This window comes from Furipterus horrens, unplaced genomic scaffold (genome assembly GCF_987537825.1).
Source record: "Furipterus horrens unplaced genomic scaffold, mFurHor1.1.pri manual_scaffold_6, whole genome shotgun sequence".
Classification (NCBI taxonomy): Eukaryota; Metazoa; Chordata; class Mammalia; order Chiroptera; family Furipteridae; genus Furipterus; species Furipterus horrens.
Window position 1 is genome coordinate 76001771 of NW_028327176.1, and position 22805 is coordinate 76024575.

General features: G+C 55.7%; 2 protein-coding genes across 5 annotated transcripts in view; both read right to left on the minus strand.

Moving 5' to 3' along the window:
- Positions 1–294: 294 nt before the first annotated feature.
- SEMA4C (semaphorin 4C) lies at positions 295–12069 on the minus strand. Of its 4 annotated transcripts, none has more exons than XM_090281850.1 (15): positions 11971–12069; positions 7473–7621; positions 5679–5827; positions 5278–5340; positions 5048–5146; positions 4867–4963; positions 4630–4746; positions 4387–4538; positions 4128–4303; positions 3723–3867; positions 3411–3633; positions 3168–3280; positions 2283–2440; positions 2124–2194; positions 295–1997 (listed from the first exon to the last, which is right to left on the minus strand). In XM_090281850.1, exons 2-15 carry the CDS (start codon positions 7579–7581, stop codon positions 1165–1167), a joined length of 2505 nt encoding a protein of 834 aa, XP_090137976.1. In that variant the 5' UTR covers positions 7582–7621; positions 11971–12069; the 3' UTR covers positions 295–1164. The 4 variants fall into 4 exon arrangements, with proteins under 4 accessions (XP_090137976.1, XP_090137975.1, XP_090137974.1 ...); XM_090281849.1 differs by lacking the exon at positions 11971–12069 and adding an exon at positions 9514–9692 and having other exon boundaries at positions 7473–7618; XM_090281848.1 differs by lacking the exon at positions 11971–12069 and adding an exon at positions 9514–9692.
- A 3612-nt stretch (positions 12070–15681) lies between these two features.
- FAM178B (family with sequence similarity 178 member B) overlaps positions 15682–22805 on the minus strand; it is a 91744-nt gene continuing 84620 nt past the window's right edge. The window contains exons 14-15 of the mRNA XM_090280764.1: positions 16161–16238; positions 15682–15858 (exon numbers count right to left, since the gene is read on the minus strand). Coding sequence (XP_090136890.1) covers positions 15682–15858; positions 16161–16238 — 255 coding nt within the window. The remainder of the gene's footprint in view (positions 15859–16160; positions 16239–22805) is intronic.

Consider the following 22805-nt stretch of genomic DNA (forward strand, 5'->3'; position numbering starts at 1 on the left):
CTTCCCCTTCCCAGAGTTCTGGGAAGTCGCTTCCTCTCCTGCTTTGACTCCCAATTCCCTGACTTCTCCCTTTGGCCAGAAGCCAAAGCTGGCTCCCAACAGGCCTTGGCCCTGGCCTGGTTCCCAGCCCCAGAGCCAGCGCTGTGGGAAAACACTGGAGCCTGGGCTGCCCCTCCTAGGGAAGGGGAGCTGCCCCAGGGCTGTGGGGAGATGGGGTGGTCCAACATGCCTCAGCCACAGGGAGCCTTTCCTCTTGGCACCCAGGCCTTAGCCCAAATGTCTCATTCCAGTCAGTTTTATTTTCTCCATTTTATTTGTCAATATAAAAAATACTCAAATATTTACAACAAATAAATACGTGGGGACACAATAAGTTATAGTTAGGAGCCCTCCTCCAGGGCTGAGAGAGAGGATATGCCCTATCTGTAGCATGCCCACCTTCTCTCCCTCCCCTCACACCTCTCCCAGCCCTGTACAGGAGGACAAGTATAAAATATCACTGAACCCCAGGGCCAAGTGGGAGGCCCCTCCCACCCTTTCCCCCAAACACAGGAGGCTCCACTCCCTCCCCTGAACCCTGAAAACTTTCACAACCCTAGGAGCAGGACTAGGCCCACTCCAGAGCCCTGCACTCCCCTGCCAGGGGTACAGCAACCTGCCCAGCCCACCCCCATATGTACATCCCTGCCCCTCCCAGGGGACAGCTGGGGGTAAGAGAAGCAAAGTGATCCACCCCTTCCCCTTTATAGCTCCAATGACTCACCAGGAGGACCCCAGGCCAAGGGAAGACTCCACAGAAACAGGAAGACTGTCACACAAAAACACACAACCACGTGCGCACGCATGCACGCACACGCACACACACACACACCCACATCTCCAACTTCTGTCTTGAAGTTTTGGCTGCTGGGGTCCCACATGTCTGTGATTCACAGCCCCTCACAGAGAGGAGGAAGACGCCTTCTGGGTGGCTGGTGCCTTGGTGAGCCACACCAAGTGGCAGTGCCCGTGCTGAGCAGAGCAGGTCCTCATGGGCGGGCAGGTGCTGGGCAGGGTCTGTCCCAGTAGAGCAGGTGCCCACGCCATGTCCCTGAGGTAGCTGGTGCCTGTGCAAAAGTAGGAGCCACAGCTCCTAGGCTGCCCCACCAACGTGGTGGTGGTTCCTCATACCGAGGACTCCTCGGGGTTGGAGTCTGGCAGGGGCTGGCGCTGATGGAGTTTGCGCCTTAGTTCGTCCGCCAGCTCAGGCAGAGGGTGCCCAAGCCCCTCGCCATGGTCCTCCCCACCTAGCTGTAAGCGCACATAACCATTGGCATTTGAGTTCCGCCCACCCCCCAGATGAAGCCGAGTTGGGGATGGCAGGGGCTGGCCAGGGATGCCAGGAGGTGGGGAAGGAGGCCCAGCCCCAGGCTGGCACCGAGCGTGTCCAGGCACAATCTTGAGGGAGCCATCTGAGTAGTAGTAGCCAACAGGGTCCCAGAGTTTCTCCTCAGTCTCAGGGCCAGGGCGGAAGGGGGGCCTGGTGGGTTCCTTGGGAAGCTCCAGAGGGTACACCAGGGTTCTCTCCGCTGCCTTGGCACCTTTCTCCAGCTCCTCCCTCAGCCGACGACGCAGTGACAAAACAAGCAGCAGCAGCACCAGGCACACGGCCCCCAGGGCCACCACAGCCAGCCACACGAGCCCCAGGTTTTCCAGTGGTGCCCGGGCCTCCAGGGTCAATGAAGGGCCTGCCACCACAGCAACCAGGTAGCCTTCAGCAGCCAGGCGTGCCCCCTGCTCCTCCGAAAAGCAGTGGTAGGCCCCCGCGTGGCGAGGCTGGGCAGACATCACGACCAGGGCCTGTAGTCGAGCATCATAGAGGAAAGAGCCAGGCTGTTCTGCAGGCAGGTCCCGGCCCCCAAAGGTCCATCGGGCATGGGCGAGGTTGGAAGACAGGCGGCAGGGCAGCACCAGGTCTGTGCCAGCCACCACTGTGATGTTTTTGGGCGTGAGCCTGACTGCAGCGGCCGGGAAAGGAGAGAGTCCAGAGTTAGTGCAGGAAACCCAGGGTCAAGGGGAGGTACAGGCGCTCCAGCTCTGGCCCAGGACCAATCCCACTGGGAAGAGGACAAAAGACAGCTCACCTTTCTTAGTGCCACGGAAGTTACAGATGCCAGAGGTGTCTGAGACTGTCACTTGCTGGATCAGCAGGGATCTGGATGGGGAAGCAGGATCCATCATCGTCCCCACTCCAACCACCTGCCTTCCCCTCCTGATCCCAAATGGAGCAGAGCCCTGCTCACCCAGAGTGGCCACCCACAGCCACACAGCGGCTGGTATTGATGCTCCAGGCACAGTATGGGTCCCGAGCGAGGATGCAGTCTGCGCAGGAGCGGTACTTCACGCAGTCGGCCAGGGGCAGCTGAACCAGCTGTGAGCGGGAACCAGCAAACAGCAGCTTCTACAAGAGAAGCAGTGGGCAGAGGAAGGTCAGCCAGACCAGGACACAGCCTGGGCACAGCTGGGATGCTGGGGGCGCAGCACAGGGCAAAAGAGGCCAAAAGGAGAACCAAGCATGGAAATCTAAGGACCAAAGAACCTATGGAGGGCTTACTACAAGCCAGGTGCCATCCTAAGCACCTTTTTAGACGTGACCTTATTAGAGAGGAATAGCCGCCCTGTGGGGCTGAGTCTAATCGCACCCACGCACAGCTTCAGTACAGTATAATAAATAGTGCGGGAAGTATGTTTTCTGCGAGGCCCGTCAGCCTTCACAATAGTACCGGCAGGGCATAAGGTGTTTTCCTGTTTGCAAAGTGATTGCCAATCTGCTATTATTCCATGTTCTGGGGAACAATTTAAGCCACAATAGTTGGTAAAAGGTGAGCACGTGAAAGTTTAGGGTGCCGCAACAGGCAAAAAAAAAAAAAAAAACGGTAAGATGCCAGTAGCACCTCAAGGAAGTGGGAAGACATGGGGGTTGGGAATGTGAGGGGGCAATGCAGCCACACAAAACCTGGCTGTAAACAAGGCTTACAGAGCACAGGATCCATTAGGACTCTGATTTCCTGGAACTCGCCCCAAGCTAACTAAGCAAGGTGTGCTTGAGCGCCTCCCCAGCCCTGAAGGAGCCAAGCACAAGACGAGGAAAGGTAGAGGAACAGCTGTGGGTGGGGCCTGATTATTACCTTGCTCCTGGACAGGACCAAACTTTTCACCGGCTCCTGGTCAAACACCTGCAGCTCCTCGACCAGGTGGACCCAGGGCCCCAGGCTCACAGCCTTAAGCAGCCAGCCATCTCCTGAAAGGTGGGAGAAGGACAGATATCAAGGAGGGCACAGGGCCCTGGGGGCATCCCCAGAGCACCCTTTCTAGGCACACAGGCCTTCAGCCAGCTTCCGGCAGCCATGCCTGCGTGGCCACGTGCCTACCTGTGCCAATGAACAGCACTGTATAGGAGGCTCCATCAAGCCCCGTGACCCGGTCAGCCACCAGGTGGGTGAAGTTGGTGTCCTTCTTTACAAGAAGGGGCCGGCCCCAGAGAGGCCTCACCTTCTCTTCCATCAGCGGGTGTTTTTTGATGAAGTTGAGGGTGTTGTCGGGCAGCTCCAAAGAACTGGTATAGCCATGGTAACGGTGCCAGTTGTTGATGCACTGGGGGTTGAGGTTGAGAGACAGCGGTCAGCCTATGGGAATGGCACTGTGGAGAAGGGCAGCAGCACACCCCTCCCTGGACAACTCACCGAGCCCGGTCGTGGGCTGGGTACTGGGTCAGTATAGCGGCCCCACTTCTGGGATTGCTCCCGGTATTCCTTGTAGGGACCCTCGAACACCCTCTGGATCTCTTCTAACTGGTACTCACAAACTGCTGACAGGTCCACATCGCCCCTGTTCACAGCAAGGGAGGCACCCCAAGGGTCAGGGTTGGTGCCCTCTTTACCCCAGTTCAGGGCATGTAGGGGAAAGGCAGGGTCCAACACAAAGTAGTTATGGGCACACACAATGTAATGGCAGCTCTAAAGTGCCACTGGGGGCAGATGCCCAACATCCTCCTTGGCTTTCAGAAAACTGCCCAGCTGGACTTGCCCATAGACCTATACCATAAACCACCCCTAACCTGAAGACCTGGTCCTCCCCACCCAGCTCACCATCGTGCCCGAAAAACCGCAAAGAAGGTGGTGTTGTGCCAGGAGGCATCCTGCAGGGTGTGCAGTGCCTGTAGCTGGTTGAGGTAGAGGTGGCGATTGGGGGCTGAGCAGACCAACTGTGCCTTCAGAAACGTGGTCCACTTCTTCTGCAGGGTCCGCGCACCCCCCATGTCTCCCTGGCAGATGACAAAGGGACATTGGCAGTCAGCCCTGCCCAGCCAGCAGGGATCCCAGCGCTCACAGCCACAGACTTCTGTACCTTGCAGACTCGGGCCACGCGGGCCACCACCTGCTCCATGTAGCAGTCGTACTCCAACGCCCGCTCACTGAAGAAGAAGTAGACCTTGTCGTCATCCCCCGTGAAGCTCCCGACGCTCTCCGGGACATAGGCAGAGCCAACAAAATGAGGTTCTGAGGGAAGGGGAAGAGGCTTAGTGAGGCCCTAGTGGTGCCTTCTCCCCCAAAGCTTCCCCAGTCCCCATGCCAGCTCCTCAGGACTCACCATTGAGCCAGAAGGCCAGGTACTCTGTCTTCACTGGGTGATGGGGTCCCATGTTACGCAGAATAACGGGCTCTGTGCCCAGGAAGTTGTTGAGTGTGGCCGAGTACAGCTCGCCATCTACGGAGACAGAGGGTCAACCAGGCCAGAGAGAGGTGAAGGTACACTCAGGCCACATACTACTGGATGGGAACAAGTCCTGGAGGGAAAACCCAACCTACAGCGGGGTAGGCCACTTACCCACAAGGAGGCCAGCGTGGCCCTTAGCTGGGTCATAGGGGCATCTCCCCTTCCCATCCTCAAAGGCTCCACGCTCCAAGGTGAAGGTGACCATATCCTGGGGCAAGGAAGATAGAGTGAGATGCAGAAGACCTGGTGTCCAGAGCAGTGCAAGGAGAGCAAAGGGAGAGCGCAGACTCACGATATAGGTGCACTTGGGTTGGAAGGCATAGGTACCACACACGTACAGGTGGGATGCATTGTATGGCTGTAGAAAGCGAATGAAGTTGAAACACTCCGTCTGTGGAGAAAAATGGATCCAATTAAAAGACGAGGGCCTGAAAATGGGGTCACAAGGACCGAGATCAGGGGAGGCAAGGCAAAGGGTCCTGCCCGCCCCCACACCTCTCTAGGTTTGTCCCAAGCACCCACCCGGTTATTCTTCCCTTTCTGGATGCACTCGGTCTTCTTCTCCACGGGAGCCTCCCAAGAGATCTGGAAACAGGGAGAGGGCACATCAGCAACATCATAGGTACAGACTGTGGCAGACATGTGAGGACACCAAGTGGTAGTACATGGTCCCCGCTCCCCAGGATCTTATTTCGGTAGAGGACATAGGCCCCAAATAGCCCCACAGCAGCAGAACCCAGTATGTGCTGCAGATGGGAAGGCAACTCTCACACTCTGCCAAGGCTGCCTTGCAGACCCAACAAGATTTCCAAGGGGGAGGATATGGGGTGGGCCAGCAGGGCTGAGCAGCAGCCTGACCAAGAGGAGCCCCTGAGGTCCTGCCTATCACCCGCCTGTGTACCTCCCGCTCCCCCACCTCTCACCACTCCTTGCAGCTCCAGAGCCTCCACGCTAAAGGCAAACAGGGCCTCCCGGGCCCCCACATACAGGAGCCCAGTCTGCTCAGTCAGGGTCAGCGTCAGGAAGTCCTGAATACCCGTTTGGGAGAACCGCCGCACGACTGTGGCCAGCTCTGCAGGGACAAAATGGAAGTGAGCATGCTATGGATGGGCAGGCCTTACTAGAGCTCCAGGCAGTCCCCTCCCCACCCTGAATCAGCCTTCCACTATACCAGAGATTTTCAACCAGCATAATACCCGACTATATAGTCAGGGGCACTGACTTCTTTTCCCTTAGACTGTCAAGTAAAAAAAATGACAACTGCCAACAACAGCCGTCAGTGTGAATGAATCAAAATTACTTATTTTTTGAAAGATCAGCTAAAAATATATTTTTTAGTGTGCCAAAGAATTTCAGTAATTAGTTTATGCGTGCCATAAGATGAAAAAGGTTGAAAATCACTATTCTATACAACAATCTCCTGGGCCTACTTGTTCTTATTCTGCGCATTAGGGATAGCACCCTACAAGCAATGTAGCCCAGCCCCCTGATTGGCAATAAAGGGCATTTGCTGAATTGCTGCCTGATGATAGCTCCTGCGAGCCTCTTTGGCCTTTCCCAGCTTGGGAGGAGGCAAATCTGAGCTGTGAGAAGGAAGGAAGGATATCTCAGCCACAGCTTCCGGCCAGAGGAAGCCATCAGACTTATGGCTCTGACTCTCAGGGTCAACAGCAACTCTGGCTGCAGAGCTGGGCATTTTCCTTCCCAGCTTCCTTAGTTGCCTCTTCTTCCTTTGCTCTGCTGCCTACTGCCCACATCAGATTCCAGCCAAACCCCAGCCCCTGACCCAGCAGGGCAGGACATACACAAGTTGTGAGCGTTCCACTCCACCCAGACAGATCGATTGCCAGATATACCAGCACAGCTGGCCACTGGTACAAGCAGGTAGGGGAAACTGGAGGCTGGAACCAGGGATGGCACTGAAGCCTGGGAAGCCTTGTTGCCACTCACCACGCAGGGCACTACATTTCATATATAGTCACGGGATCCCTATGTTGGATCCTAAAATAGCTGCTGACCTGTCCTCAGGGTTCCCCTAAACCAGCTTAGTCTTTGGGCCCAGACACAGGTTGATCAGGGAGGAATTCATTAGCCTATGGAGGTGAGCTCATCGCAGGTCCCCAGAGTGCAGACAATACAAACACCTGACATCACCTCTTCATACAGGTGTGTGTATGTGCACAGTAAGGGCTGTAAGGTCCACTATCCTCCCCATGAGCATGTGCTCATACATACCCATCGAGGGCCACCAGATGGCAAGAGTATCAGGGCAGCAGGGGGAGGGGGGGTTTATTAAAGTTGATAAGGAGGATCCTAGGGGCAGAGAGCTAGAAAGACTTGGGTGGGGGGCACCCTTGGCTTTATGCTTATGCTGGCTCAGGTTTCTCTCACTAGATTCTCAGTGGCCATGACAATTTCAGGAGTGAGGCATGGGGAGTGATGCACAGTGGTCCCTCTCCCTTGCATAACCAGGGCTGCCTGGTCCTAAGGATCAGAGGCAGGGGATAGCCCAGGTCCTGAGCTGGACTACCAGTTCTAAGTTCCTGGGGGCCACTCAGTTACACTTCTTAGAAAGCTGGGTCACATGCATCGGTAAGCCTTGAGCCTGACTGACGGCAGAATAAAGCTGGCACATTCTAAGTGGCAACTCCTTACTATCTCCCTTCCCCCAGCAGCTCCTCCTGGCCCCTCTGTTTGCTCCAAATCCAGACACTCACCCCCAGAAGATACTGTCTTCCGGGGCACTAGGTTCCACCACACCTCGGCCCCAATGCCCAGGCCCCACAGCCCCACTGCCAGCAGCCAGACAGCCCAGTGTGGGGCCATGGCACACACCCCGGCTCTAAGTTCCAGGCCAACTGCCCTGCTGGGGGAAAAGAAAAGGGTCAGAATTGCAGCCAGAGTAAACAGACCGGAAGGGGGCCCACACAGACCCATGCCAGGAGGTACTGACAGGACAGATGACCTGATCAGGCCTCCCCAGAAGCCCACCAATCCCCCTTGCCCCATCCCTGGGGCAAAGGTCTAGTCCCCTCTCATACCTGGCCTCAGCCCCTGTGCCTCCAAAGGACCATGGGATCTCCCTGAAGGGGAGGAGCTGAGTTAGCTGGGGGAGTGGGCACTCCAAAAAACCTTCTCTGGCCTCCAGGCCCTCCCCCAGGCCCTCTCCTCAACAGGAAGTTACTTAAGAATAAAAAGGGGACCCCTCCCCCACACTCAGGCCTGACAGATTCTATGGTTTCTTAAAATAACCTCTGGAAGCAAGGACTTGACCCTACTGGAGCTCCAGCCAGCCCAAAACCTAGTTCTGGGAGGTGAACCCCCTTAAACAGAGAGGGAATATGTGGTGGGTTAGCGGTGGGGGAACTTGATGCATCAGGCGCGGGGGTCCTGCCCCAGCCTTTCCCCTCCCCCAGCGCAGACAATGGCCTGGCAGAGCCAGAAACCCCGCTCTACACCAAAAGGGCTGAAGCAGGCCAGCGGCTGAAAGGGCTCAGCTTCCCGAGATCTCTTTGTTGCCCAAGAAGGGAGGCAGGAAGTGGATGGGATGGCCGTGGAAGTGACCAGCGCCTCCACCGTTCCTTCAACGGCCTCCGAGGGACACTGGCCCTCGGGCTGCGGACAGTGGGACAGGAGCCGCACTAGTCTGATCGGGGATCCCCCCGGTGGCGCCCTCAGGCGGGGCAGGAGAGGGGACTGGGCTGGGAGGCGAAGGTAGCGCGAGGCGACTCCCAGTAAACTGCGGGGAGGCCCCACGCAGGATCTGACGAACCTTCCCACTCGGGAATCGCGCCCCCCGCCCGGCCAGGCCATCTGTGTTCATTTCCGCCGCACCAGGCTCCAAGACCAAGCACAAAGACACAAGTTGGGGACCTGCTCACCCCAAAACAAAGGGTCCCCCGCCAAGACCGCACCCCCGGGCCCCCTCCTCCCCTCCCCCAGGTTGGGGATTTGAATGCAAACAAAGCGGCGGCACACGGAGCGTGGCGGAGCCTGGCCTGCGGACGCCCCCTGTCGGCCCAGGACACAACGCGGGAAGGGCGGGGACGGGGGACTGGCTTACCCTACTAGTCCCCCAACACCCGCTAGCCCTCCTTCTGCCCCTTACCCCAGCCCGGGCGGGACTCCGCTGCGCGCTCGGATGTGCCCGCACAGCGGTGCCCCCACCTCCAACTTCTCCCAGAGCGGGGATGGGGCGACCCTGGGTTTAATGCAGGGGCGTGGGGTCCCAGCGGTGGCCCCCCACCCTTGCCCACCCCGAACGGCGGCCGCAGAGCGAGCGCTCCAGTCGGGGACTGGGCGGCCCGCTGAGCTCTGGAACTGGCTTTCCAGGACACTCCGCCTCCCGGGCGGAACGGGCAGGGGGCCACGGCGGGGAAATCCGATCCCACAACATCGGCCTCGGTCCAAGCCCGCCCCAAACTTTCCGTCGGGGGTGGGAGAGCTGGGGGCAGCTCTGGGGCGTGGAGAGGATGCCAGCCTCGGACCCGACAGCAGGAGGGACCCCTCCTCTTAGCCCGGCCCCCCAGAGCAGTCCGCGCCTCCGCACCCCCGGCTGTGGATACTGCTTGCCCCACTACGAGCCCCTGGCCGGGGACGCAGGAAGGATCTTGGGCAGACAACTGTCCCCCCACTGCCTTCCCCTGCACCCCCAGATCCTGTCCCTCGCGCATAAGGAGGCCCCTGCCCCAGTCGGGGGACAAAGGGGCGCCCCGGAACCCCGCGGCTCCGACCCCACGCCGCCCGGGCCTCATTTACCTTCTCCTCGCGGCTGGAATCCCCGGGCTCAGCCCTCAGTTCGGCTCCGACTCGGGGGCGCCCCCGCCCGCCTCCTCCGCGGCCCCTGTGCTACCGCCCCTCAGTCAGAGCTCGACTCGGCGCCCCTGAGCTCGGGCTCCCCGGCCACCGCGGCGGGCGCCGGCTCTTTCTCTGACGGCCGCTACTCCGCCCCTCCCCTGACGTCAGTCGGGGGGCGGTGTTGAATTGGGGGCTGGCCCCGAAGGCCAGCTCTGGAGGGGACTGCGACCCATCGGCCCCGGCTTCCCGCCCCCGCCCGGTCCGCCATCCCGCCCCTGTCCTGCCGCCCCGCGCCTGGGAGTCACGGACGCGCCGCCGCGCCAGGAGGAGCGGCAGGGGATGATGGACTCCGGGCATTGTCTAGAGGAAGCGGACTCACCGGGTCCTTCCGAAGTGTCTCCCCGGGCTCACCGCGGGCTGGGCGGCCGGACTCGGGAAGGGGCCGAGGGGCCTTGGGCTGAGTGTACAAGAGAGGAGCGCAGGGGAAACCCCTCTTCTCAGGGCAGGCCAGAGTGGTCTGCTTTTTGGCCCCAACGCCCACTGGCCCCTGCGAGACTGCACGGGCCTCCCCAGTCAAGAAGACCCAGGTCAGCGGAGACACGCTGCTCTTGCTTTTCGCTCTTAAGGCACAGGGACCCGCGCAACGCTCCTTGCCCAGCTCCCGGGGACGACCCTCTACCCCTTTGGCCCAGAGCCTACTCCCAGGGAATTACTCCTGGTGCCACTGGTAGGCTAAATAACAAGTGACATGAGTCCTGATAGTCGGATGAAAGGGGATGAGGGTAGCCCTCTGGAGAGGATCTACCGTCTTCAGAACCGCCAGTCTTCGCCCACAGCCGCTCCTAGGAGTAACTGGGTAGCTCTGGGCTCCTGGGTGGTGCTGGGGTGTCTTTGAACTGGGAAGGTGGACAGAGGAACCCCAGAGAGGCCAGCACCCAGAGACAGATTGCACCTCCTGGCCAGGGCAGAGGTGACGAGACCGGCCCGGAGGCATGGGTGGTTGCTTTAAACCGCCTGCAGCGCAGCAGGGGAGGAAAGCTTTAGGGCCCCCTGCAGCAGATCTCGACTATAAATCAGTCCTGACAGAAACTTTCGTTTTGGGTTCAAACTTGGCATCTGAAGAGTGGAGACCAGAAGAGTAGTAGAGATAACTGGGGAGGCAACCCAGGTTGGATTCAATACCAACTAGATCTTTGCTGGTGCAAATAAAGACCCCTTCTCCCGCGTTGGCCAGACACATTTCCCAGCTCCTTTCCACTAGAGAAAAAGCTGTGGCCTTAAGAGATCGCTGGAGATCAGGAGAAAGCCAGCTAACTATCAGCACGGGATGGGCAATCAGCTGTCTGCCTCAGCAGACTGAGGGAGAGGAAGAGTGGGACCCCAGTAGAGTTACACCCAGTGTCTAGGTGAAGGTGACCTGATGCACAGATCCCCTCACTTTTGTTCTGTGCTGTAGACTTTGCAACCTGCCTCCACTACATTTTCTTTCCTTCCACCCTCAGGACCACTTCTGTAAAAGTAGGTATTGTTTTTCCCATTTTGTAGATAAAATGAGAGACCTGCTCAAAGTCACATAAATATTAACAGGTCAGAATGCCTGGGACTCCCAATCCATCTTTACACTAAGTCACAGTGGATCCTGACAACTTTGGGGCCCCAAATGCTCCATTTCCTGCAATTTTTCCTCGCTTTCCAGCCCTGCCCCCACCCTCACCCTCCAAGTGTAAGGGTTACCAGGCAGAGACTTGAGTTCCTGGCTCCACCTGCAAGATGGCCCCAGTGGAAAGTTTCAAAAGGTGGTTTGGTTTCATTGGCAGAGACAGTCTTCCATACCTCAAGGCAGGCTTCTGTGTTCTAATAACAGAGTCGAGGGAGCCCTTCCCTTCCAAAGGCAACCCAAAGATAAGGCTGCAGCTCTCTACACCCATTTTCCACTTACGCCTATTTCCTGCTGGGTTCTGTTCATTTTCAGTACTGGCCTTTTCCGTGGGCGGGTGGGCAGGGGATAAAGTTTCCTGCATGACTAGTTGCTCATGATTCATACTTTTTAATATAAGCACACTGGTCAAAAATGAGGATTCCTGGGTCTTAAATTAAGAAACGGAATTACCCCCCTTAAGGTCCCCCCAAAAGGCTCCAGTACCTATCAACCTCCCTGGGGCTTGTCTCGCATATTCTGTGGAAGGCACCCTCCCTCAGCCTCAGGCCCTGACACTCCTATTTGCCTCCCTCACTCAACACTTGTGGCCAAGTCAAGAGAAAAGAGAGGTGTTAAATGCCTTCTGAGATTTGCTCAGGATGCGGTAACAGCTGAGGCTGGCTCTGAGGTGGGCCCAGAACCCAAACCTGAGAAGTAAGGCTCCTCTCTCCCCCACATACTGATCCTGGGCCACAGTGGCCTTCATTTGAGCTCCTTACCTCCTAGTTCTTCTGAGGCAGCTGACAGGAGGGGCCAGGCTTCACACTGGGGTTCTCTAGTCCTACTTCCCAGGGAGCCCAGAACTGCTGTCAACCCGCTGGGGGAAATGAGAAAGCCTGGGTCAGCTACCCTTCAGGGATCTTTCTGAGGGCCTGGGGACTAAGGTCAGTGGGGACAAAGGAAAAGGACTTCCTCTCTACTTCCTCCTGAAGGAGAGTTATCAAAACCACCCACCTGGGAAGCCTTTCCCTTCCCAGCCCCTCCCTGCCATCATACCAAAAGGAAGCAGGAAAACATCCGTCATACAGCCCCGGATGCTGCTTTTCCAGGGGCTTCAATCAGGATATCCCTCAGCCTTTCCCCAGGGGCTCGTAGCTGGAAAGGGCAATTGGTGAAGGTACCAGCACCACTGTGGAATTCTTGGCATAGAGGAGGCTGAGCCTCTAACTGGCCCAAGAGTAGTTTTAGAAGATACAGTCTGCTCGTGGCCAGTTCCAAAGAAGGCCCATTACACGGCCCAGGGGATGGCATACACCCTTGGGTGACCTCAAACCACACCTGTGCTCAGGTTACAGCTAAGTCTCTGGAGGGACTGAGTCGACACCAACACCTCCTCTCTCCTCGGTGTCTATTTCTCTCTGGGGGATGAGTGTGTTTGAGGCAGGGCACAAGAACCAGGACTGGGGAGCAGGACTCCAGACAAGTCTACTGAGGAACAGCTCCATCCCTTTCTCATCCCTTCTTGGAGCCACACAGGGGCAGCCTAGAGACCTGGAACCCACCCACCCCACCCCACCCCCGCTGCCCCAGTTCAATCCCTTAGGCTTCCCTACTAGTCTCTGCCCTTGGCAGTGAAACAAAGAAGGGAAATTACAAAGGTGATTTCCAGGTTTCCAGGGCAAACTGAATGGCTGCAGATCAGCTGCCAGGATGTGCAGTGTCAGCAGTGGGCAGCCCTGACGGAGGGTGCAGGAGGCTGGCTCACCAGAACCTCTGCTCCTTTATCGCAGTATCTCAGACCTACCTAAGGCCTCTGAGGCCTCAGTGGTGCCCCAGCCAAGGGGGCCTGACATGCTGCCAGGAACAGAAACCAGAACTCTCAAATCACCTGGGCACCCAAGTCACCCTGGCGGAGGATTTCTTCCACCTCTCACTTGGCAAAGGCTGTGAGGTAGGGAGGTGTCCTGCATGGTACCCAACCCTCTAAATTATAGATGCCTCCTGGCTCCCAGCATTCTGGGGTCCCAGCAAGGGAGGCAGCTCTGTCTTAAACAGGCTCAGGAAGTGATGGGGTACACTGTGCGTCTCCAAACTGAACTACTTGCCCTGAAGGTCCTTTATTGTGGGGGACCCTCTTTCCTAATTAGTATGCCTTTCCCTGACCTCTGTGACTTGAAAGAGTGAAGGAGAGGGCCACATCAGCAGAGAATGTCAAAGTACCCACCATGGTGATATTCCATTGGTAGACACTAGGGCTAAACTGAGGAGTGGGCACAGGCCAGCTGGGCAAGGATCATCCTTTGCTAATTCCTGTCTATTTCTGTGGCCCCTGCAAAACCTCATCCCAACCCGGAAAGAACCAGGAGTGGCCAGAGGCTAGAAATGGATTCTCAGGATTGGAGAAGTGAATAGAGGACACCCAGGGGTTTCCTGGGGGTACAGAAGACCCACTCACTTCTCAAGGCGGGGCAGGTCAAAGACACAAAACTCACCTCCAGTAAGCAAAAGCAGTATCGGGAACTGTCTTTGGAATGGATCCCCCACTCCTAAGTCTGGGGAATTGATTTCAGAGTTCAACTATGAACTAAATGAGTGTAATTATAGCATTGATCCACTATCTCACTCTAGGGGATCCTCCCCAACGGGGTGGGAGTGCAGAATGGGCCCAGCCTGGGTCCGAATACATATTCCCCAATCCAGGCTCCAGGGGGTTTCTGGGGCCACAGAACAACTGATCCTCCTTGGAGATGTATGAACAGCCCTCTGCTGTTGGGCAGCAGGGACTAAGCCCCGGTCACATGACTGTTGGAGGTGAGCATTCAGCGAACTGGATGCTGGGCACGAGACCTCAGCACAGGGATTGCAGGAAATCATCTGAACCACTGATGTGAAATTAGACTTTAGTGCGCACAAAGAAACCTCACATTAGTGACAGAGAGAGGAAGGAGGTGGGAGGACTGCGGCCCGGGAGGGCGCTGGGTGAGGAGGACATGCTGGATGGGGAAGGAGATCTGTGGGTGGGGGTGGGCAGGCAGGGAGAGGCAGGATCCTTTGCCCGTGGGGATCAGGGCCATGGTGGAGGAAGGCTCTTGTTTCATCAGACTGGTCCTCCCTCTGGCCTCCAATCTTTGCTTCCTCCAGTTCCATGGGTCCTGTTCACTCCCTGCCAGAGCCAAGAGCCATGGGCCACTCCTCCTTTGCTCCATTAGATGTCTTCCCAGGCACTGAAGTACTGGGCCTGTGGCAAGGTGAAAAGCAGGATGTGTTAGCCCTGATGCTCCCTGAGTGTCAATTAAACATCCATGATAACCCTCCTCTGTGCCAGGTGCTGAGTGACAGGACTCCCAGGGCTCACCATGGGCAAGGATGGCAGGGCAGCAGGCCACATGGCCACCTCTCTGCCTGGGTTCCCTCCACTCACTGCTTGCAGTCCCAGGGCAGCATGAAAGAAAGGTGGGGATTGCCTCCTGTCTTGGCCAGGCTATGAACCACTTTTCCTTCTTTTCATGACAAATACAGTTTCCCACCAAAAGACTAGTGTGATCTGGTTCCTTGGGGACTGAGGGTGAGGTTTGCTCTCCAGCTTTCTCAGGGACTTGCGAAATCTGAGACCCAAGCAACAGCCTGTGGCAACGTTTAACCCCCAGTCAGAGGTTACAAGGGAAAGACAAGCACAGAGAAGACAGAGGAAAGGCAAGCGGGAGCTAAGGAGCATTGTGGAGGGTGGGTGCTCATTGCTGCTGAGGGCTGGGAGCCCAGAAGGGAACTGCCCCTAAGCCAGTGGTGCTGCTTGTTGGAGGGATGGAGTCCGGAGGGAGGATGCCAGGGTAGGCAGGGCTGGACTGTGCTTAAGTCTGCAGGCGTGGGAGCCAGGCTGGCTTCATGCCCTGGTTCTGACATTTACACACTGCCTGCCTGCATGATGGGGCAAGCTATTTAACCTCTCAGTGACTCTGGTTAGCTTGCTCATCTGTAAAATGGGATCATAATAATACCTGCCTCATGGGGGTTATGTGCATTCATGTAGAAAATGGCTTTCTTTAATAAATATTAGCTACAAATATTATCACCTAGAGTCTGAGAAAATGAGGGTGTGGAGAAATTGAAGGGATCAGGATAGCCTGGGAGTGTTCCTCCTAGCTGAGTAGGAGGCCAGCTTCAGGCCTGCAGGACAAGTAGGCAGAGGGTGGACAGCTGGTGCCTCTGGTGCCCTTTTCTGGCGTTGCTCACGATAAACTGGCCCTCCCAGCTCAGGGTATCCCCTCTCCAGGGCAGTTTCTCTGCATTTGTACTGGAGAGGCTTTGCTGTATCCCCCACCACAGACTCCCACTGGGTATCTGACTCTTGATAAGAATGAAGGTCCTCCAGGCGGCTCCCCTCCCCCATCGCCCTCTCCACAGGGTTCCCAGCCAGAAGTGTAGCAGCTGCGGTGGGGGTGGACACACTCTGGCTCTGGTCAGCCCTCTCACCACTTCCCTCCCTGCCTAGGTCAAGGGGCTAGAGAGGACACCACCTCAGGCTGGCAGTGGGACAGCAGCTCCTGCCAGCGGATATAGGTCTGGGCAGCTAGGTCCTTGAGTTTGGTCCTGTGCAAGGCCTCAGGGCTCTCCCGAATATGGGTGTTGATGTGGCAGTCCAACTGCATACATAGCTGCTTCAGCTCTCCCTGCAGAGGCAACCGTGGAGTGGGTGGCCCACCCGACACAGCCACGGTGTGGGGAACAGGAGGAACAGAGTCAGTGAAGGAGAGGGACACATATGAGTGACTGCTGAGAAGTTGGGCGGGGAAGGGAGGAGAAGGACAGGGCAAGTGCTGGAGGCATGGGTGGAGAAGGCCCGTGGGACGCTGGGAGAAGGCAGAGGCCTGCCACCTCCAGCCTCCTTCTTTCTCAGCCCCTCTTTGAGCTTCCTGACAGCAGGCTGGGCTCCAACCCAGTTGACTGTAGCCTATCCTCTTGGGAGACTCACCCACTGGTCTGGAGTAATGTCTTGGCAGCTGACCACCACCCCAGCAAGTGTCAGGAGGCTATGACACAGGTAGTAGACCTGGAGAGAGAGCACAGGAGATAGGCGTCCCTAAGTCCCTCACCCCCAGTCCTCATTCCCAGGTCCTGTGGGGTGAGGGCTGGGCTTCCAGCCAGTTTCCTAGGAAGCGTCTTCAAGAAGGTCTCTGGGTCCCACTCACTCAAAGCTCTCCCTCTGGTGAATGACCTGTCTCCCTTGCTTCAGAAAAAGAAGAAACCCTTCCAACCAGAGCCCTATACTGCACGCAGGCCTGTCCTGGAGCTCCAACAGAGAAAGCCATTCGGGAGAGGGCCTGACCACTCTGACCTCTGCTCTGCTCCTTGAGACACCCACCTACATGTGTGAGCACTGTGATTGGGTCCCACGGGTGCCCAGCTCACCCCTTGGCAGAATACCACATTCATCAACAGATGTGCAGCCCCATCTGGACAGGCAAACCAAGTTGACATGAGGAGGCAGGTGGAGAGAGGGGAGACTTAGGCATGGTTTTGGCTGAGCGTGGGCATGCCTTACCCAGCAAGTCATACCCTTGCTCTGGCTCACTGGACAATGAAGGCTGAAAACAGGACAAAGGTCGATTCCATCTGACCAGAGAGTGGTTTGATCCCAGATGCCCTTAAACTCTCTTGACACCCATCTATGGAACATTCGCCTGCTACGCAGAGAAAATGAGGTATGGGAGCACTCCAAAGATAGGCGAGGCCCTGGTGTGAAGAGAGTCTGCTCCTGGCACTTTGAGGTCCTGTCTGCAGGCACTGCCCCACCTCGGACTCCTAATGTCTGAGATAGGGAGGGGGTAGGAAACAAACCATAGACCTGCCCCTGTGCAGACGACTGGCCCTGAGGCTGAGTTGGGAGGGAGAGGTAGGCTCCAGCAATGGGGCTGGAGCTCAGAACCAGCCCAAGTCCTCCCTGCTCCTCAACTTCCCCTGCCCTATTCAGCTTCCCCCTCAGAGCACCAGGTGGTGCCCCAGAAACTGGGCAGCCTCTTTGCACAGACCCAAAAGCATCCCTAGGACAGAAGCAAAGACCACTTTCGAGGCCACCAGATTTGGCACTATGGAATACAGTTTTCTTAAACTCAAATACCACAGTGCAAAGTCCTGAGAAGAGAGGCCACTTGCCCCCTCACCCAGCAGCACCTGGCCTGTCCAGACCCAGCCTGTTCTTCAGCACATTGCTGAGGCCCCAGGTGGCCTGACCCCACAGGCTGGCCAGGTTGGGCTGCACAGCCCACCGCAGGCACAGAGAAGACACAGTGGGGGAAAACCGGGGGGGGGGGGGGGGGCTGGGCTGAGGCACACCTGGCCTCTCTGTGCCAGCAGCTGCCAGTGCCCAGAGTCCCCCAGCGGACTGGCTCACCAGGGAGCTGACTTGTTAGCAATCCCTTGCTCCCTAGGGGCTCCCTGTCGCCAGACTGGCCTTGCTCCTTGGAGGGAGGGCCACAGCATTTGGAACCCCTTCTGACCTCTGCAATCCTGCCAAAGGGCTCATCGCCACTCCCTCCCCCACCCCCACCTCCACAACGGACACAAAGCAGGCTCAGGCTTGTGTGTCAGACACTGCGCTGGAACTAAGGCACAGGCACAGACACTCAGACATTGGAGGGACAAAGATACTTCAGGAAGGCACTCATTTCGTCAACAAATCCTGTATCTCAGCTTCCCCAGAGAGCAAAAGGAGAAAGGGTCCTTCTAAGTTTTGTCAGGGCAGGGGGATGGGGGCAGGTTGTGTGCAGCTCAGAAGGTTCAAGGAGGAAGTGACTAAGCTAAACCAGGCTTCTAAGGGACAGAAGGATCTGTGGTGAGGTGAGCCCAGTGAGGCTGGCGCAGGGCTGAGATTACAGTACCAGACAGACCCCGGCGCTGATTCAGGGAAGCAGAGGCAGGCACATGGGGGAACTGCCTGCCAGGTAGCTGGCCAGGCTGGAGCAGGGGGAGGAGCACCCTGAGGACAGGGCTGACAGCTGGCGTCTGGATAGTGGGTAGTAGAGAGCAGGGAGGGTGGCTTGAGTCACCCCAACATTGCCTCAGATATGCAGATTGTTTTGAGTTAAAGGCAGCTTTAGCCTCAAGCTCAAGAGAATCTTCTGCCCCTCCTTTTAATTACCTGGAAGAACTTGAATTAGGGGCCTTGCCTAATTTGACCTACAGATAGGTCAAAAGAGATAACTTCTTTTTGATCCATATGTATAGGTGAAGGCAAACTTTTATTTACTAAATGTCTGTTCTTATCCTGCAATGACCATTTTTAAGGCCCCAAGGTACATTATCTTACCGCTAGCTCAGAATATCATACCTTAATCCCCTTTTCTATCCTGAACCTCTCTTGAATGTGGGTCTCAGACTGTCTCCTGTATGTGTGGTTCCCATACAAACGTATTAAATTTGGTTATTTTCTCTTGTTAATCTGTCTCATGTCTTTTTGATTATTAGACCAGCCAGAAGAACCTTGAGGAGAGAAGCAAGTTTGTTCCTCCCCCACAGGGAGGAGAGACTGGGACCACCTGGGGGAAGCCAGGCACGATTCAAATGGAATACCCCAGAGTGGCAATACGGCTCTGAGAGAAAAGATTATAGAATATCCTTCTTCTTCTTTTTTTCCTTAAGATTATTTCTCTACAATGTGTGCACTTTACTCATATAATCAGAATACAATGAAAGTTTTTTAAAAATTAATTTTAAATAAGACAGTGCCAATTAGAATTGACTAAGTCTAGTTGGGTTTGGGTGGGTGTGGGGCAGGGGGAGGGACATGACCTTGAAAAGCAGCGCCCTGGGGACTGACACTCCTCTTTGAGAGGGCATGAGCAAGCTGAGGTTGAGGTGGCAGGAGCACCAAAGAAAATATTCAAGGGCAATGGTCTGAGGGTGACTGGGAAAGGAGCCTGTCTGCGGGGGGTGGGGCGAAGAGGGAGAGAAAGAGGTTAGCTCTCAGCCCTTTCACTTGTTAATTGTCCCGGTGCTGAGGTGGGAGCAGTGGCTCTTCCACCGGCCCCCAAGCTCAGGTGGAGGTCTCTGCAATTCAGAGATTCCCCTTGCCCTGACCCTCGTGCTGTGCACAAAAAGCCAGGTAGGCTGAAAGGGACCTCAAGCCAGCCTGGGATGGGTTCCGGGGGCCCCAGGCACCCTGCAGTTTGGTGCTGGTGGGCCTAGGATCTGAGGAATGCCCTGGAGGAAAACTTGTGAGGAGGGATTTAGTGAGAAAAAAAAAAAAGGACTACTTGTATGCAGATTTCACAGCTTTGTTCTTATGATGATAACCATAAGTGAATCTGGAGGGAAAATCCGGGGAAAACTACCCCAGGGGGTGGGAGCGGTAACAGTCAGAAGGAAATGGTAACTCCAAAGAAAAGCCCCATTAAACACATTTTATTAGACAATTTCCCAAAGGGAAAAAATCACCTGCCTGCTACCTAGAAGAGGGTGATCCCTGCAGTAGGGCCTCAATGAGGGGGGGCCCTTTAAGGAAGACTTTCACCTCACTTAAGGGGATAAGGTTCTGAAACCAAAGGTCCTTATGACTGATTAAATTTAGTTTTAAAACCTCGCACCGGAAATCATTTCTCTCTTTATATGCCCCTCAGAGATCTAGCTTTTTCCCCAATAAGGAGCAGCCCCCGAGGCAGCAAAAGACAGTGGCCTGGGCTTGACAAATCTGGACCCCGGCAGGCTAAACATAACATCTTTTTTTAATTGTATTTTTTTTCCATTACCATTTGTCCCCATTATAATCCCCCACTCAAAGGTAACATCTTATTATGTTTCAGCTTCTCAGCCCCAAGGCGGAATTACCCCCTGGCTATGGTGAGAACAGAGGGATGCTGTAGCAGGCCTCAGAGCTGTCCTCAAGGTTCAAGAAATGATCTCTCACCCTTATCTAACCTCTGACCAGTCAGCTCCCAGCATGACCCAAACACCTAATCCACAGTCTCTTGTGATTTTGCCCTATTTAATCTGTAACCTACACCCTGCTGGGGAGTCAGGATTCAATATTAAACTATTTTTCTTTTGTGGGGAGGGTCCAGAACAAGTCACCCCAAGATTGCCTTTGTGGAATGCAGATTGTTTGGAGTTAAAGGCAACTTAGCCCAAGGCTCAGGAGCAACTTCTGCCCCCATTCATAACTGCATAAAAATTTGAGTTAGAGGTCCATGTCAGCAATACTCTTTTTGACCCACTTACATGGCAGGGCAAACTTTTATTTTTCTAAACATCTGCTCTTCTTATCATCCTGCAATGACACTTTGAAGCCCCCAGTGTACATTATATACTTTAATCCCCCTTTTTATCTCTAAACCTCTCCTGCATGTGGGGTCTCTGACACTCTCACGTATGTGGGGTCCCCATACATATGTATTAAATTTAGTTAATTTCTGTTGCTAATCTGTCTCAAGTCTATTTGATTATTAGACTAGCCAGAAGTTGTGAACCTTGAGAGCAAAGTCTGTTCCTCTCCCACACTTTCTATACTGCAAACTCCTGCTCGTGATGTGCATTTTGGGGGGCCAGTGTACGCAGGCAGGAGGACTCAAACATTGGGGTCCACGTAAAAGTTCCATCAGTGGTCAGATCATCATGGACAGTCTGCTTAGTGGTACTTTTGGGAAAAAAAGGCTTCATTATGTGCATAGGATGTGCTCAGACCATGTCCTCCCCTCAATTCCTCGAGACGAGACCCGCAGCCTCAGCATTAAGGAGAGGGTCCAACCTCGTCCACACAAAGGAACAGACAATTGCACTGGGTGCATGCATGACCTCTTCTGAACCCCCTGCCTCCCTCACTCCTCCCCAAGTCCTGTTGCTGTTCTGCTCAGAAAAGCAGATGTTAGTGGACACTGGGCTCTGTGGCTCAGAGTAGGCTGAACCCAAGCTTCCAGAAGCTGGCCAGGGAGCGTCAGCTGGGGTGAGAGCCAGCCATTCCCAGAAGGCCACAAAGCAAACAGCCAGGTGTGAGAGCTTCGTTTCCTGATCCAGTCGCGTTGTGACCAGTTCCTGAACTTAGCAAGCCTGTTCCTGTCCTAGCTGGCACCACAGACTTGGGGATCTGTCTTCTCTTTCAAGAAGCAGGAAAGGGAGGCTGAGCAGAGGCACAAAGTGCCAGTAGACACTGAAGCCCCCTGCCTGCTCCCATTTCCTGCACAGCTGGAACTGTACAGTGGCCCTGAGGCCCCTTCCAAGTCCCTAAAGGCATGTGGGTGGGGGTGGGGGTGTCAGTGTGGCTTCACAGTTAAAGAGCAGTGCACTCCTTGGTGGGGAGGCAGTGGTGGGGGCTGTACTTGTCCAGCCTTTGGACCTTGTCTGAAAATTGGGCCCTTTCTGGATGTGACTTGGAGGCTGGGAAGCCCCCACAGGAAATGGACCTGGGAAACCTCAGTCAACAACTTGGGGAGAGGCAGAGTCTGAGGGTGTGGAATGGGACAGGACGTGTCTAAACCCCATGCAGACAAGACAGGACCATCCCCTACCACTATTGCTAGCACTGGGCCCTTAAAGGGCCCAGCCTGCCCCCTGGGGAAGGATGGATGACAAGGGTAAGAGATAAAAAGCAGTCTGCTGGGCCTGTCACCCACCAAGGGGGAGTGGTAGGTCAGTGTCTCCTTGTTTTGGTCCAGCCAATTCTGACCCTAGAAACCAGGGCCACGACTCCCTTCAAAGCACTTCTATCACAAGAGGAAAGGGACAAAGGGTGGCCATTTCCCAGGAAGTTCATCCTTTACAAAATTCCCCTTTAAGTATGCCAAGGGAGCAGGAAGTGGCTGGGAGTATTTACGCTAAAAAAGGGCAGAAAGGAGGAAGATCCTCTTCTTCCACTTGCTCTGCCCAGAACATTATGGTTTCTTCCACCTCAGGTCATGACTAAGAATCCGGACTTACCCAACCAGGCAAGTCTTCAACCACAGCCCTTCCCCTGGAGGCAGCCATGCCAGGTGGGGATGGTAGACCTTGTCACAGGCAAGAGGATCCTATGGGAGCAGCTGTAGCCAGGCTCCAGAGCAGCTGCTGTGGGGGCTAGGGGGTGGGGGGAGAACTAAGGCTGACCCAGGAACACCTGCTGGCGACGGCCAAGATGGACCCACAGGACATGCCCTCCCAGCCAGGCTGCTGAGGCCCAGGGGCTCATACTGCAGGTATCCCTGGCTCCTGCTCAGGAAGTCAGCCCTGAATGCCTTCCGGTGCCAAGGTCCCTGTCTGGGACCCCAGGACCCTAGGACAGCCTCCTCTGGTTTTGCCATTGCAAGCTCATTGGCTCTGGGTGGTAGCTGCCTTGGGGGACCTGCATTCAGCCACAACCTAGCTGGGCTGCTCTCAGCCCTGTCTAGAGGGCATGGAGGTCCAGCCCAACCCGAGGATTGACTCCAGGAGAATTCTGCCATAGGTCCCATCATCGTCATGTGTGCGTCCTCTCAGAGATTTTGTTCCATCGGAGACATTGAGCTACATGAACATGTGCTGAAGGCCAATGCCAGAACCAATGTAGCCTGGAATGACTGAAGCTGCCCTGGTCTATCCTGGGACATTTCAGACCCAAGGCTAGAGCTGGGTCCTGACAAATGTTCTTTTCTTTTTTCTTTTCTTTTCTTTTCTT